The sequence below is a fragment of the Lepisma saccharinum genome, chromosome 1, assembly GCF_977018435.1.
Source record: "Lepisma saccharinum chromosome 1, izLepSacc3.1, whole genome shotgun sequence".
NCBI lineage: Eukaryota > Metazoa > Arthropoda > Insecta > Zygentoma > Lepismatidae > Lepisma > Lepisma saccharinum.
This window is the reverse complement of record NC_139229.1, coordinates 178,425,151-178,442,215: the sequence shown is the minus strand read 5'-3', so window position 1 is coordinate 178,442,215 and position 17,065 is coordinate 178,425,151. Positions and strand designations below refer to the sequence as shown.

The window sequence follows — 17,065 nt, the reverse complement described above, 5'->3', positions numbered from 1 at the left end:
AATAGTTTTTTTTAGGAGGTTAAATGTAGTGACTAAACAAAAAATAAGTCATGAATTCTTTTCTATTATAGCCTGTCTGTAATTCTAATTCCTTTTATTTAAGAAGGTGTAAAATTCATCTCTTCTCTGCAAATTCAGTCCTTCTTTTTCAAGGTTGGGAATTTTCATGTGTTTGTCACCCAAATGGGAGTCATTTAATATAGTTATGGGTAATAAACATTTTTGGTGATTCGTTCAACAAATAAATCGCATGTACCGCTTTGATCAAATATGAAATGAAATTGAGTACAGGATTCAGAATTTAATAAAACTTGAATCGACGGTAATTGAATATGTGCTGTCAGTTTTGAACATCAAGGAGAGAGTTTCTTCTTTCACAACACTTTATCGAGTTTGTGTAAGTTCGACTAAAGAATAACACTAGTTTTGGGAACTTGCTTACGTGCGAAAAATGTGATAAGTAGGTCTGAGCCGATACCGATGTCAATGTATCGGTATCGGAAAATATCGGTTGGAATTTATTTACCGATACCTGCCGATACTTTTCCGATATTTTGGTATATCACTGACTCCGCAAAAACGCCGTGAAATACTTTCGAGGAGTCTAATTATTCTTGAAATTATGCAAAATTTGAAGATTCTTTTTATTTTGCGACAATTTTCTGTGAATAAACTGAATTTTATGATACGTAACATGTAATTTAATATTCAGATGTAATTCTCAAATATTTAAAGCAAAATTTCTGATAATTTGATTCATCTACTTAAACATTAATCTATATTTGGAACAACTTTTAATTAAGGAGTGGTTATCACTAGATCTCGTATTTTAGGTTTTTAACCTATTTTTTTCTTTGCAGGTAAACAAGAAGTAAGTTACGACAACGTTTTATAAAAAAAAAAAAGCGAAACAACTGGTGAAGTTATATAGTGCCTAATATAACCTATTTTGCTTGTTAGAACCTTTTTTAGGTTTATGCACCTAAATCAAACTTTTTTTTAGTTATTTAAGGTTTTTCAGGATTTTATATCAAACAGAGGTGTTTTCTCTGTTTGTTGACAGAAACTTGCTTTCTCTTGATTTTCCTCCCTCCAAGTCCATGGTGAATTTTTAAAAGCTCTAAACAAAGCAAAATGTCTTGTGCCACTGTTACCTGCACAGCCCAAAGTGCAAACTTCTGATCTGTGTGGTGTTGCTCACTGTCGCACCAGTTCGGTGTTGCTCTGTGGCATTCATGCCTTGCAAAGTAAACGTTTCAGCATTCAAATTTGCAAAACTGACTATGTTTTTATTGAAACATTATTTTCAGCATATAAGATGATCCTCACAAGACAAAACGCGGAATTGTACTGTGAATAACATGAAAAGATCGTTATGTATTCAGTAAGAGGGCACTCTAGGACCGTTATAAAAGTCAACTATAATGTATAATTCTCGGTTTTTGAGGGCAACTTTGCAAAAATGGTACAAGTATATATTTTCTCTACGTCAACCTTACGTATTACTGCCTCTCACAACCCATACACTTATACACACAAATACCGTGCGTCCATTTCGATCTGCAGCCGAGAGATCGGGAGAAGCGTGGCGGGCGGCGCTGACGGAGATGCCGACATTTGCGGCCTGTAATGCCCGCTTATTTTTATAGACATATGCAGACATTTATATAAATATTGCAAAACGATCACTAACCTGTGTTATAACACGCAAAAGTTATTCTGTAATTCATCCAAGTTCTGCCCTTATATACACAAAAAAATACGCTTTAGAAACGATGTTAAGAGCCACAGATAATAAAACATTTTAATCATAATTTTGACCAGTAACGTCCTGCTTAAGTTTATATCCTTGAAAGAGTTTTGTGCCGATGGGGATCGTTTGGAGGTTTTGAATGTGCAACACTGTATCAAGATTACGCTGTAGAAGAAACCGTTAAAAGTCAATAGTGTTCGTGAGCTTCCTTGCAATCCGAAATCTCCGAGCTCGAGTTTTTTGTTCCTTCGCGACTAGATGAAGACAGAGTTGTAAATATAGTGGCGAGCAATGTAAACCAAGAGCGTGTTAATTTCGTACTGTGCGCAAGAGTGTTATTCTTGGTTACTTGCAGTTACTTGTTTGTGTTATTGTAGTGTGTATGTGTGACGTGTCAGTGAAACGATTGGAATGCCAGCCGCAAGATTCACGTTAGAACAAAGATTTTTTTATGTATGACACGTACCTACGTGAAAACAAACTCGTGTCGAGACGTGTGTAGGTAATTTGTACAGAAATTCCCATGCGTTTCAACTCCACACAGAGATACGGTTAGACATCTTGTCCTTAAATTACGAGAAACTGTATCGTTAAATTTTAAATCACCTAAGCAAAAACGACGGATTCTAACCGAAGCAAAACTCGATGATATTGGTGCAGCGTTAGAACGTTCTCCAAACAAACCTCTACGCCGTGTTTCACAAGAGGTGGGCGTGTCAAAATCATCGGCACATACAGTCACTAAGCTACTAAAATTAAAACCATACTCTTATAACACAGGTTAGTGCTCGTTTTGCAATATTTATATAAATGTCTACATATGTCCATAAAAATAAGCGGGCATTTCAGGCCGCAAATGTCGGCATCTCCGTCAGTGCCGCCCGCCACGCTTCTCCCGATCTCTCGGCTGCAGATCGAAATGGACGCACGGTATTTGTATGTATAAGTGTATGGGTTGTGAGAGGCAGTAATACGTAAGGTTGACGTAGAGAAAATATATTAACAGTAAGGGGTGTGTCTGATTCCAATATATCCAAAAATTCTAATTCAATTCAATTAAACGGTATATATTTTTAAAATGTTTAAGGTGTGGAGTTTGCATTTACCATTTCACATACTCAGACTCGAAATAAATCTACAAACACAAGTCACAAATGTTGCAACATATACTAATGTATGAAAAATTGTTAATTGTGTTAGAATTTCAAACTCAAATTTACCTAATCAAGAAACTTCAAGATATAACCTGGAACCAATGATTCACGCATAATTCTCGTAATTCAAGGAATGTTCAATGAGTAGCCACCCTTATGTTGTACGGTAAATTATACATACATACTTAATTTTTCATATCAACACGTAACTTTTGCTAGAAGCACAAACATAGTATGACAGTAGTTTGTGAATAAATTTGAAAATGATGTGCACAAATATAAATCTGATTACAAAATTTATATTTTGTAGTTATATAGTCTATACTTATTAAAATTTCTTACGGTTCTTTCGAAATTGTGTTCTTAACAATTGTAAATATTCATTATTTTTCAGGAATTTTGAACCATTTTAGTTTTTTTTGGAACATGGTTCATGATTTTTAGAGCCTAATTTAAGAGTTTTAGAATTTTAGGATTTTAGAACCTATTTTAGGAAACTAAAAGCACACTTTTTAGAACCTAAGAATCCGAGGTCTAGATATCACAGAGCGCTACGACACCAGAAGTTCCGAGTTCGAATCCCGGCATGGGTGTTCTTGCGAGTTCCCCTTCAATACATTTCATCATATCATCATTCATCCTCATCGTTGTGATTAGAAGAGGAAAAGCGCCGCGTAATAATAATAACATAAATCAAAGTAATAAAAATAATCTTTTAATTATTACAATTTTCAAGTATCGGTGGGAATCAGTGAGAGTATCTGTATCGGTTGAAAGTGGTATCGGCTCAGCCTTAGTGATAAGACTAAAATATCTATCATTCACACAGTATTCTGACCTTTTGGTCAACCGTCATCATTTCTTAGATACTAGGCATGGAGCTTCACATTCATATGGATCATTCTGATGCCCATGCCTGTTTAGTATGGATATGGTTCTTGACTTACGGATACACAGGCTGCGGCAATGAATCGGGTGATTTTAAGTACTCCACACTAGGACAAAATATTACATAACACATACGTACATAATTAAGACAAAATGAACCACTTTATTCATTGAAGGAGAACACCAGAAGAAAATACAAATGCAAACATTACAATTTGATTTATTTGAGAATAACATTACAACGATGGCCTTCATTTCGTTCCACAAACTCTGTCTTTGGGTAGAAATTTGAGCCACCTCTTCCCAGATCCGATTTTCAAGTTTATTTATGGTGAGTGGAAGTTGGCTAGAGGACTTTTGCTTTCAAATACCCCCACAGAAAATAATCACACGCGTCGTGATCCGGTAATCTGGCGGGCCAAACTGTTTTCGTAATTCGCTTTTAAGCGAATGCGCGCTGTGCCTTGTTCTACGGCTCCATCGTAACTGAATGGTAATACAGGGGCTGCAAGATGGTGGTAGCCACCTCTGATGCAAAAACTATCCGAACTAATTGGGGGACATGGGTGTTCGGAAAACTGGTTTGTTCGGATAATCGAACTGTACATGTTTATTTGCCAAAAAGAAGTACTGTACAGTAAATTTATTCATAAAAACAGGCATCTCTTTAAGTATGTATTACAAAGTAACGTACAAAGGCAACTTTAGTAGGAATATATAGTATGTGGTACAGTTTATTAAACAAAAATATGTACATATTACATACGCATTTTGCATGAACAATACACACAGTACACAAAATTAACGTTTAAAAAAATCCTTTATTTTGGTCTGTCTAAGCAAGCATACACGCTTACGAGCAGCTAAGTCACGTACTTTTTTCATTACAGATATCTGAAAGTGAGCGAGTACACTGTTCGGTTAAGCGGTCGTTCGGTTGACCGACGTTCGGATAATCGACGCTCTACTGTACTTATATCCAGTCTTGCAAAATCGCCCGATTCATTGCCGCACCCTGTATTTAATTTTCTTTTGTTCTGAGAAATTGATAATAATTATTGTGCACAAACATAAGTAAAGCACACGTTGGTCTTCATATATTTATTTTATTATAATAAATCAATATTTATTTTGTGTAATTTGTTTACAAGAAAAATTTCCAGCAGAAAGTAACTAAAAGTAGCTTAGATACTTTTCAAGTAACTATAACGTAGCGTCGTCGCCTTGTAATCAAGGGGTTCCGGGTTCGATACCCGGTGGAGGCACACAGTGGTTCGGATTCAACTTTAAACTGTAGGCCCAGTCCCGATTAGCCTTACTGTGATTAAAGTAGACTTAAAACACCAACTCAATAAATCAATCAATCAAGTAACGGAGTTATTTTTTACAATCAGTAACTTAGTTACTTTTAAGGAACGTTGAATACAAATATTACTAAAATAATGCGTTTCCCATCCGTATCACACCTCTATTGTCATTAGATCAGGACAAATCATCTGCACGTGTTGTAAGGCATTTCACACGTTAGGAGGATAAATTCATCAAAGGAAAAGTTTATACCTTCAGAAAAGATAGAAGGGGTTCGCACAAGGAACAATTATTCACTTTATACTTAAAATCCTAAACGATAAATTGTAAAAGGCAATGTAGCCAAGACAGAGCAAGAGTATGGTCAAAGTAGTAAGTAATCTAACCTTTGTATTTGTCATATTGTCGCAATATGCCATAGAATGAGAGAATGAATGTGAGATCGAGTGAAAGAGGGCAAGATGTAATGTCTATTTATCTGTGCTTTAATATATGTGTATATTCAGAAACACCGTAGTATTATGTAACGTCATTTCAGGTATTTAAAATCATATCCTCCTAGGTTTATTCTCGGTAACTCCGACTGTTAGGCACTTATCCTGACCGTATTATATTTCATGTAATGTTTAATTCGCCCAGCAGGTGAGGCGAGCGATTCTTCGTTGTTGCGTTGCTAAGCTCAGTTCAGTTGAGTTAATTGAGTTAATTAGTTAGTTATTAAATTAGCAGCCCGTAACACTGCACACAAATTATACAAACTAGTTTTACCTAATGTCAAGGGTGGCTGACGGCAGTTCCAAGGGCGCCTCAGCCCCTCCCCTGGCCCCTGCCTGACTACGCGCCTGTTAGACCCCCCCTAAGACACCATTCCCTAAAAATCCTCCCCACTAGTCAACCATTTACATTTACTTCCTGTCGGCCATTTTTGCTCACACCTACTTGCAATGGCAAGGGCGAAACAAGTCATTGCTTCGTCCAATCTACAGGAAGGCGTGGGTTTCAGGCGCCACGAGTCCTTTCGAAGAAAATCGTCAATGAATTACATTGTTTCAGAATTACATAATCAGAAAAATGTTAAGAAGTAGGCGTGAAAGTTCAATACATCTAGATATATTTTCCTTGATAGTTGGCTTGCCTTCGATAAGAGTACGGAACAAACATATGCGTCATGATTGCATGATCTGCAGATAAGGCTGTGTAATTCTTATGGGAATCTCTTCTCAAGGTAACCCTCCTCAAATAAGGAAAAAACATGTAACGTCTTGTCTGCTTAGAAAAGTCATTTGTCGTTTTTTTTGTTTTTTTAAATAGTAGTACACGTTGTGCACACATGTCAATCAGCTGCTGGTGGACCTGCAGCTCTTTCCAATTGTATTCCTAGAATCAAAAATGCCTCAAATACATGCCACGAAAGTTTCTGCAGACGTGCAGTCACCGGAAATAAAAATGGGACATCTATACTCTGCCCCGGGTATCTCTGGAGCAAGCGAATGAAAACAAATCTGCGCAAGTAGTGACTCGAGACGGCCCCACCAATGAACACGTGAGAGGGAACGGGATTGAGTGGAAGGGGAAAGGGAATGCAGTTAACAGCCTTCGCTGCCGCTATACGCGGCCTTGCTCCAAAGATAGCCGGGACAGCGTATAGATCCTGAAATAATCGCTTCCCTGCAAGACGTTATGTGTGTTGCCTAACTCTACGGAGACGGTAGAAGTTGCCATTGAGAATTTGCTATTAAAATCAACTTATCGCCGTAGAGGTAGGCAACACACATAACGCCTTGCAGGGAATGGTACATTTCAGGATCTAGCTATCCCGTTTTTATTGCTTGTGACTACATTAGGGTGGATCGAAAAATCATTTTTTTCGAAATCGGTCTGCGGCTAGTGCTTGAAGTTTGTGGTTGGTGGTCCTTATAACCCATAAAAAATTCCAAGTTGATCGGATAATATCTTCAGGCTGCGCTTTTTAGTCAAAATTTTAAATTTTTAAGAAAAAATGTCCAAAATTTGCAATTTTTCCTGATGGGTTCTCGATGTTTCTGGAGTGATTTAATGCTTAATATTAACGGTTTAGTGTGTTTGAATAAGGGAAAATGGTTTCTTAGTTCGCCAAAATTCGTCAGAAAACGCCAAATATACAGAAATGTTACGGATGTTGGGTAGGCAATAACCCGCTATAATTACTCGACCCCACCGACTTAAATTTACCAAAAACGATAAGGTAATAGGAAAGGAAGTAAACTGCAGCTCTTAGTTCATCGACTACTAATCGACTATCCAGCACTCACCACGTGGAGGTGGCTGCAATCGAATGCCGCCCGCCCACCCAGGTAGACTGGCCTATTTAGGTTTTAAAGTCCGCTTTGGTATCAAACTTTTGTAATATTTTCCTGTCCTCCAATCGAGCTCTAATATAGCCATCTCGGGAGTCATAACCACATACAGCAATTGATGCAGCAGTTACATCTTTGACGCAACGTTCCACTGCCTGGCTATGGCACTGCAGGTCAAAAAAAGTCTGCAGTTTTCCTAGGGAATCGTCTCTTCCTGCTGCGATCTCTTCTAAGTCTTCATTGGTAAGTAAGTGTGCTACTGGAGGCTATGTTATTTCTTCTTTTCCCCAGTACACTAAAATCTGTGTAATCTTTGGCATTAAAGTTAATCACTGGGGGTGCAAATTTTCTAATGGTGTTGTTTGCTTGGCTTTGGCTTTTTCTTGCTTCCAGGATCTTCTTCGCCGCGTTTTGACGCACATTTGGGCGACTGTCTGCCAACATACCAACAAGTATGTTTTCTGGATGTCCCCAGAAAGCATGATTTTGAAGACGTTCATAGAGAAAAGTCTTTAAATCGTTTGGTAAGTACTCCATTTTCTGTAATGTTAGCCACAGATTTTTTGATGCGTCCTTGATAGTTCCATTGCATTTGATGTAAAACCACATGGGAGCTGACTCTTGCAGGGCGCATCATTCGACTGTATGTATCAACGTCAAATCCATCACCTACTCTTAAGACACTGACAAAATTTGTCGTTAAAGTTTACGCTCCCCGCTCCCTCGTGGTGAGTGCTGGATAGTCGATTAGTCGATGAACTAAGAGCTGCAGTTTACTTCCTTTCCTATTACCTTCTCGTTTTAGGTAAATTTAAGTCGGTGGGGTCGAGTAATTATAGCGGGTTATTGCCTACCCAACATCCGTAACATTTCTGTATATTTGGCGTTTTCTGACGAATTTTGGCGAACTAAGAAACCATTTTCCCTTAATCAAACACACTAAACCGTTAATATTAAGCAACATACAAGCAATATATGTAATGCTTTGCCATTAAATCACTCCAGAAACATCGAGAACTCATCAGGAAAAATTGCAAATTTTGGACATTTTTTCATAAAAATTTGAAATTTTGACTAAAAAGCGCAGCCTGAAGATATTATCCGATCAACTTGGAATTTTTTATGGGTTATAAGGACCACCAACCACAAACTTTAAGCATTACCGCACACCGATTTCGAAAAAAAACTGTTTTTCAATCCACCCTACTGTACATAAGGTACCATTTTTCAACTACCCTGTTCCCAGCTTACGGCAAGAATTGTGCAAAGTTAAAAGTCACTAGCGAGCATAGAAAAGTTTGTACCTATTGTGGTGTGTCTGCAAGGAGGGTAACCCAGCTCGTCACTAAAGAACAGAAGGTGACAATTTCGCTTTGCTCTGTTCAATGATGTAAGGCTGTTAAGGTAAGTCATCGGTGTCGGGGACGTTGCGTACATTGAATATGCACACATTCGTGGGCTTTGAGTACAAGGGAAAGTGAAGCGTTGCTGGAAGTGGTAGGTGACATGAAATTTGCGTACATGTCTGAGGGCAAGAAGGTCATCTCCTACTTATCATTTTACAACCCTTCCCTTTATGCTTTATCCAGATTTAGGACTGGCACTTGTGTAGTACTACCTGTTGAGAAGAACATGTGTGGGCCACAACTGCTGGTTTAAAAGGTTTCTTTGAAAAACTATACACGGATTGATCGAGAACATTTTGTTATATCAAGATATGCGCTAACCACTCCACAAGTGAGGTTGCCCTGTAACGTATATGAGCAATGAACCCCCTTACGATATTCACTTCGAGAATGAACAATAAGCAATGCGCTTACCTTTTCGAAAATTTTGATGATATTCCTACGCAATAAGGAACGTATTTGTGGCCGTAACACGGCGAATTCTATTTTTATGAAAGGGAAACCGCGAGTCAGCCACACTGGTGCAGTATCTCAATTGAACACCCACATGACAACTCCTACCAAGGCTAAAACAGCGGGCGACAGGAAGAACCTCGAGGTAGAACCTTAATACCGAAAAAGGGACAAGCACAGTTGGTGCTCTTGCAGAACCTGCAGCAGAAGTCACCGTCCTCTCTGGTTTCTCCATCAGAGTGTTGCCCTGTGGGCTTCAAGTTTGAAACAAAGTCATTCTTATCTTTGTATCACTCCTGTGTCAAACTTCTGAAAATAATTACAAGATTGTGGCAGACACGGATGGGTGGCAATGAATGAGAGTTGGAATTAGATACGATAAATTCAAATTAAAGAGATGCATAACAAAATAACTCGTCCATGCATTCAGGCGTTTTCCCTCAAAGATGGAAACACTTCAAGCACGCAAAAGTAAAAGAATGGCGCGATCTTAGACAACAGAAGAAGACGTGACCGTGACTAACCCTGTCAGGTTTCAATGTTTCAAGTTCGTTAGTTTTTGAAGTGATTGGATAGTTTTTAGAATTAGTATTAAATTATGCTTTGAGTGAAGCGAGGTGTGGACTGTGCTTAGGTTGCAAAATTTGATGCAGTCTTGTTGTTGCTGTCTGCGAAAGTAAGATATGATCGCTTGAAATGGATATAATTAACGTAATCAACCTTTCTCGTCCACCGAAAGGAAGTTAGAGATAAGTGGGTTCTGGTCAACCATCCCTAAATTTGAACAAAGCTGTTGTATTTCAATCAAAGGGTCTCAGGTTAGATTTCTAGTGTGCACAGGTCATTGGTTGCGAATCCTCATTAAGAACTGGTCTACAGTACTGACTAGTCGTTTCTTTAAAATTACAGGTATGGTTTACAATTGATACGTTATTCATTATAATTTGGGCTGCATGAAACTATTTGGTTCAGTGATTTATTCACATATTCCAATACCCTCTTAACAGTTTCTCCTTCTTTTCTCAGACAACCCCCAAATTTTAAATAAAGGTATAATTTATTGTCGTATCAGCACTAAATTTATTCGAACACTCTGCTATAAAACTTATACTCCCAGATGAAAGAAAAATCTGGAAAAACATGTTATTCCCCACCCTTTCCACTTATTTGGCGAAAAAAGTAGGTGTTACATGACTTTGGTGAACACCCAGGAAAACAATGCACGAGCCGCGCCTACCACTTCACCACGGAGGTCGGCCCTAGTTTCAACAATTTGGAATCCGTTCTAGCTTGGCTTAGCTCGTGAAAACCTAACAAAGCACAAAAGAAACGCAGGTGTGCACGGGCAAACTAGACTCACGTTTTGCGCTCCCTGACCAGACATCAATCGGGACTGCTGCCAGTGCTAAAGCCGGCTAACCCATCTCCCACAGGTCTGGCGGTACACGGTTATCCAGATCACTATTCTCTGCACTACTTTAAGTATTTGGTTTGTCCGCAAAACACACAACACCTGGCACTTTCAGCATGGCAGGTGTTAATCCCACCCCTTCACCTTCTCCTGTATTCAATGTTCAGGAATTATGCTTGTACGCACATTCCATGTCTACGTAACCAATTCAACAATGGAAAAACCTAGAGCCTCTTCACTCAAAGACTGTGCCGTTAGTCAGAACACTAATTCAGAGCCATTCGGGACAGTAAGAGAGAAGACTGAGTTTTTTTACTTATCGTGATATGAGATAATAATTGTACATGCAATTTTAATATGAGTAGTACCTGTTGAAGCATCATCTTTAAAGCCAGAGGAACAGAAGAAGTTTGGACTATTTCTCCTGCGCATCAACCACCCCAAGTGTTTTGGTAGGATTTAGTACTTCTTTATGATTGGTGGTTCAAGTGTAACTTTATATATATATATATATATATATATATATATATATGATAGTATGAAATGGGCTAAGTGTATGGGAGGTGTCTGCTTCGCTCAAATGCAAGTCTGGATCAGTACTCCAAAGTAATGCAAATATTTCTGGACGTGACGCGTGCGCAATATAAGGAAAATATTATTTGTTTGTCATCTTTAAACTCGTTAACCCATTAGTCTCAAACAGAAGACCAGACAAAGATCTCGAGGTATCTGGCTACTTAAAAAAATTCAACTCAAGAACTCTTCGACTCCCCCTATCCCTCCGGAAACACTTGCTATATTCAATATTTTTATTATCAAATTGTAGATCACGTGATGCCTTAAAATGCTTGTCAGTTTCGTTTAGGCTACGAGATACTAGGCTCGTAGTAGTCTCGACAAGCATTGAAAATATCTGCAGAATTTGAAGCTCACGCAAGAGAGAGAGAGAGAGAGAGAGAGAGAGAAATCTTTTTTTTTTCATCTGCCAAATGCTCAAATGCAAAACCGGTGTAGTTCTTCTTGAAGGTATATTGCAGAGATAAAATTTTCAATTCAGAGCCTCTGACCTTGTGGTATTATCGTGTTCACAAGATTAGCTAATTGCCGGCTTCGTCACCTTTCTGTTCTATGCCACGGACTAAAAGATATATGTTGGCAACTTGTAGCACAAGCGATGTGATGGCTAAGTTCTAGCCAAACGCTAGTTTATGGAAATAGTTTTGAAAACGCTACCGAGAAAAATTTGAACGGTGTTCCTTAGTATTCTACAAGTCGAGGTTGAGGTCGTGATCCGAAGCTCAAAGTCCACCATATTTTTGAAAGTAAATTACACCAGGAGAAGGAGAGAAAGTCATTGGCAGCATTACAAGTGCAATTGAATACATATATCGATTTTTCAGTGAGACAGAGATACAGCTTCTCTCGAAAATGATTATAATTTGAACTTTACGACTTTGGATTGTACAGGGAGGTTATTTCAGTCGTTCACCGCCAGCGTGACGGCCGTTCGTCGGAGTCTTCATGCAACAGGTCCCGGCAAATTGCATTACAGGAAGTCCGTAACAGAAACCGCTTGTTTTCTAATGTTTCCACTTTTCACAATTACAGTTACAATTACAATTGAAATAAGCACGTACCTTGTCGCAAGGATGCTGGAAAAGGTGCCCTCCCAAATACAAATATTTCTGGCACCTTATTTCTGACATCTAATCTTAGATTAGACATCGCTACTTTATCCTCGGTTGTCGCGACAGCGCCGGCAACTTATCGGAGGTTGGGGGAGTTGTCAGCCGCGAGAGGGCGCTTCAAACTGCACGTATCGGCAGTGATGCCAACCGTAGGGACATGTCCCTACGCATAGGGACTTTTCACTAAATTTCGCCCGCGTAGGGACGTAGGGACAGATTTTGCCAAATGAGGGAAATCGTAGGTACTTTTTTCAATCTTGGAAAATTACATTTTATGTATTAGTTTATCTGGATACTTTAGCGAGGAGGAAAAAAAAGAACTAACTGACAAGTCTCCATCAGAATTTTGGAACATGTTATCGGTTACCAAAAACTTTCAAGGCACGTTCTTTTTTTAAAACATTTCCACTCTCGCGAAAATAGTGCTAACATTGACCCATTCTAACGTGGAAACGGAAAGAATATTTTCAATGTTCAGTGATACAAAAACAACAAAGGGAAATAAAATGGGACCAAAATTGTTAAAGACTGCAGGAAATACAGCATATATCACCAACCAACATCTATCTCTTCACAGCAACACCATGTATGACTTCAAATAACATAATCAATAGTAAACGACTAAACGTTATTCATTAGGGGTGTGCGGGATCCCGAAAAGTCAGGACCGGGATCGGGAAAAAAAATTACCGTCCCAATCCCGACTTCGGGAAATGACTTCCCGACTTTTCGGGATCCCGAGCAGTCGGGAAATACCGAATGGTCACTTTAAAAAGTCGTTAATTCTCGACGTTTTCTGCATTGTAAGTTTTTGGAACTTATCGAAAATTGTAAATTTTTATTCTAGAAATGCAAAAACAATCACTTAAAGTGAAAATGACTTAAATTTCCAGTGCTTCGGAAAATTTCGAACATTTCCCGTCCCGAAAATTTTCCGACTTGGTCGGGATTTAAAAAAATTACCGTCCCGATCCCGTCCCGACCCAAAAAATTCTGTCCCGCACACCCCTATTATTCATTAAGGCAAGAATTTACAATACCGGACCCTTCTGTAATTTCTATGCTACGTCTTATACTCACGAAATAATTAGTCGTGATGATTTATCTCAAGTTAACATGTTGGGGTGAGGTGAAAAAATTGTTCATTAACGTGTAGAAATTGTAAAATAAGCTTTTCAATTCTCGCAATGATTCTCCGTATACAAGTATGGTAGCCATATTTGTTGATATGAACAATTGACGTTTGCAATTAGTTACGCTTTCTACAGCGTTGCCACACTGTTGATTTCATACTTGGAGAGCATGAATTGTGTAATAATGGCGGAAGAGAACAGTAAAAAGTTGTTAATGTTGTACAGATTGTTAGGTTGAGTGTGCAGGAGGATGGCTGTGGGCTAATTAAAAAACTTATGGATTTCAGTATATTGCCCAAAGAACGTCCTTACACGTGACAGCGACAATCACGATGTAGAAGAACTAATTTGATTACAGGTAAATTTGGCAACAGTACATCAATCATAAAATTGCAGGATACGAAAATGGCGTCTTCGATGATGAACGTTTGCCGTTAAAGTGCTACGAAAATAAGATTTTTTATCGGTTCGTAATCACCATTAGCGCAAAACCATTCACGGATAGCCCCACTGACCATTCTCGGTAAGGTTAGGTTAAGTTAGGTTAGGCAAGGCAACCATAGTTAAAATTTGGGCTCGAAAAAAACATGCACGGGTAGCCCAACAAACCATTGACGGATAGCCCCACGAACCATTCAGGTACGGTTAGGTTAGGATAAGCAAACATAGTTAAAATTTGGGGTCGTAGTAATATCATGAATGTATATTTCGTTTTTTAAGTATTGGAAACACAAAATCTTCCGGTAAATAATGAGCAATCGTGCCGATCGCGGACCACTCAATTTAACTTATTTTGCAATTTCTACACGTGACCCACAAATTTTAACTTCAAATTCGTGATTAAGAGGCCTCAATTAGTGAGTATGCCAAATATTACAAAAATCGGGGAGGGGTCCTGTACTGTAAATTCGCTCCTTCATTAATTGTGGAAGCACAGAGCAGAAAGATTTGGTAAGTAAATGTGTATATTTTATCTTCTGTCTTGCATGCTCATGAGGTGTTTTTTTTTTAGTCGCTTTACGTGGAGCAGGAACATTTGGTCAGTTGTAGGGACATTTTGACTACGTCTGTAGGGACATTGCCGAAAAATGGTTAGCAACACTGTCAGCTACCAGACGTAGTCACTGTACGTTCATGTTCACTTCTGTTTGCGTTTATCAGTACGCGTGTTGTTTATACTGTGTTATTGTAATGTGCTACTCATGGCCAGTGTTTATTGTGTGTTAATTGTTATTCATTCATTACTTATGCCGTTAAACAAATATACTCTTGAACAGAGAGTTTTTATGTACGATAATTACGTGAAAACGAATTCTTGCAGAAAAGTGGTCAGGGAATTACGAGAGACAGGATCTCTTGAACCTAAGAAGGTTCAAGGAGGTCATTTTCAACATCTCTTATAACACAGGAGGTTAGTGATCATCATTATTATTACTTTTAAATATCATTTTACGCTTTCGGTTTGCTTTATGCGCCGGGATGCTGTCTTCCCTTAATGTCAACTGAGGATAAAGTAGCGATGTCTAATCTAAGATTAGATGTCAGGAATAAGGTGCCAGAAATATTTGTATTTGCGAGGACACCTTTTCCAGCATCCTTGCGACAAGGTATGTGCTTATTTCAATTGTAATTGTAACTGTAATTGTGAAAAGTGGAAACATTAGAAAACAAGCGGTTTCTGTTACGGACTTCCTGAACGCAATTTGCCGGGACCTGTTGCATGAAGACTCCGACGAACGGCCGTCACGCTGGCGGTGAACGACTGAAATAACCTCCCTGTAGTTACTTCCCATCTACCTCTTTTAAAGTGAGTTCTCACCATATATATTTTCAGCATTATATGCGAGTCTATGTTCTTCTGAAGGTAGCTGGGAAGATTTGATTGATTGAATTGGTGTTCTAAGTCCACTTTATGCACAGTAAGGCTAATCGGGATTGGACCTACAGTTTAAAGTGGGATCCGAACCAATGATGTGTCTCCACCGGGAATCGAACCCAGGACCCCTTGATTACAAGGCTGGGAGGAAACTGTGTTCAAAATTACCTGTGCATTTATCCAATATACGTTAAGTACAGTACCTTTGTGCAATCAGCGTAAAAGTTTCGATAGTATATTTACTGCCTTCGCCATCATTGCACTCTCTGTCTGGGAATGGATAGTTTTTGAGTGTTCCTTCATCAGTTTCATTGTATTATCACTCAGCCTCATCGTCGCGATTAGTAAAAAGTGGCAGAAAAGCGACGCAAAATAACCTAATACAATCAATAAATCCTTCACCATTGCGTAATTTGTAGCAAGTTGTATACTTATATATGGTTTTCGTGTCTGTGGGGGTGGGGCGTGGTCCAGAACTTATCAGCTAATCAAATACAATAAGGCATCCGCATTAAAGCCACAAAATTAAGTTACTTGGTTCAAATACTGAGTAAGGCATGAATATTTCTGTAATATCATCCATTTCATCAACTCACCATTCATTCTAAACGCTGCTAATGAACGACGGAGATGTAAAATGCTACTTAGTAATTTAATATAAATACTGATAGATCAAAACGAAATGTGAGTCAATTTTTACGGTATCTAATAGATGAAAAATGTGCAGTGAGAAAGAACACGCCCTCCAAAGAAAATCGTATGAAAGAAAAGAAAATATCAGAATACCAATATCGCATCTTGTAAAACTTAAATGCATAGCACTTACCTTTAGTCTCTACATTCTCTTGGCAGTGAATAAAATGGCCCACGAAAAGGCACTGTAAAACTATGCACAGCAATAATTTGTGAGGGGACGCCATGATATGTGGAAAAGTAACGGCCAAAATCAACACGAATCCTGTCAGGCGTGTTCCAGAGTCTGCTCGAAGCTCACCAGAATAGAGCCAGCCCTATCTCTGTTCACTTATCACAGCAATGGCTTTAGGTAAGCTTTGATAAGATAACACAGTCCCAACGCATTCGTGATTTCGAACTGTAACGAATCGATTTCCGAAATAGGAAGACTTCTTTCGTTTACATTTCCCAGGATGTCTTCTTCTTCCGAATTCAACTTTTCCTGTTCTAGCTAATTCATTGGCTTGGAAGTTCGGTTTTTCCACAAGAAGGCGCCAAATAATGTAAACTTGATAATTGATGCGTTGTTGATATGCACTGTAAAAGTTCAATGTTTGTTGGTTGGTTGAGTTGAGGTTTTAAGTCTACTTTATGCACAGTAAGGCTAATTGGGACTGGATCTACAGTTTAAAGTGAACTATGTGCCTCCACTGGGTATCGAACCCGGTACCCCTGATTATAAGGGACGACGTTAAAGTTTAATGTAAAGGTGCTTTTTCCTGAAAGCAAATGATGCGGCCACTGCGAGCAATCATCGCTGTTGTCTGCCTCAATGGCTTTTTCTTATAGCGGCTCTACTATACTCTATCCGCGGAATCTCTGGAGCAAGGCCGGCCGTGCATAGTGGTAGACAAGAGGGGGAAATAGAGTGGGCAGAGCGAAGCAGTACAAGCTGCTGCGAAGGCTGGTAACTGCAGTCTCTTT

General features: G+C 38.8%; 1 protein-coding gene across 1 annotated transcript in view; it reads right to left on the bottom strand.

Moving 5' to 3' along the window:
• LOC145990353 (prion-like-(Q/N-rich) domain-bearing protein 25) overlaps positions 1-16,402 on the bottom strand; it is a 41,414-nt gene extending 25,012 nt beyond the window's left edge. Inside the window, exon 1 of the mRNA XM_083126054.1 lies at positions 16,233-16,402. Within this exon, the coding sequence (XP_082982180.1) occupies positions 16,233-16,326 (94 nt within the window). The 5' untranslated portion in view covers positions 16,327-16,402. The remainder of the gene's footprint in view (positions 1-16,232) is intronic.
• Between the last annotated feature and the right edge of the window lie 663 nt (positions 16,403-17,065).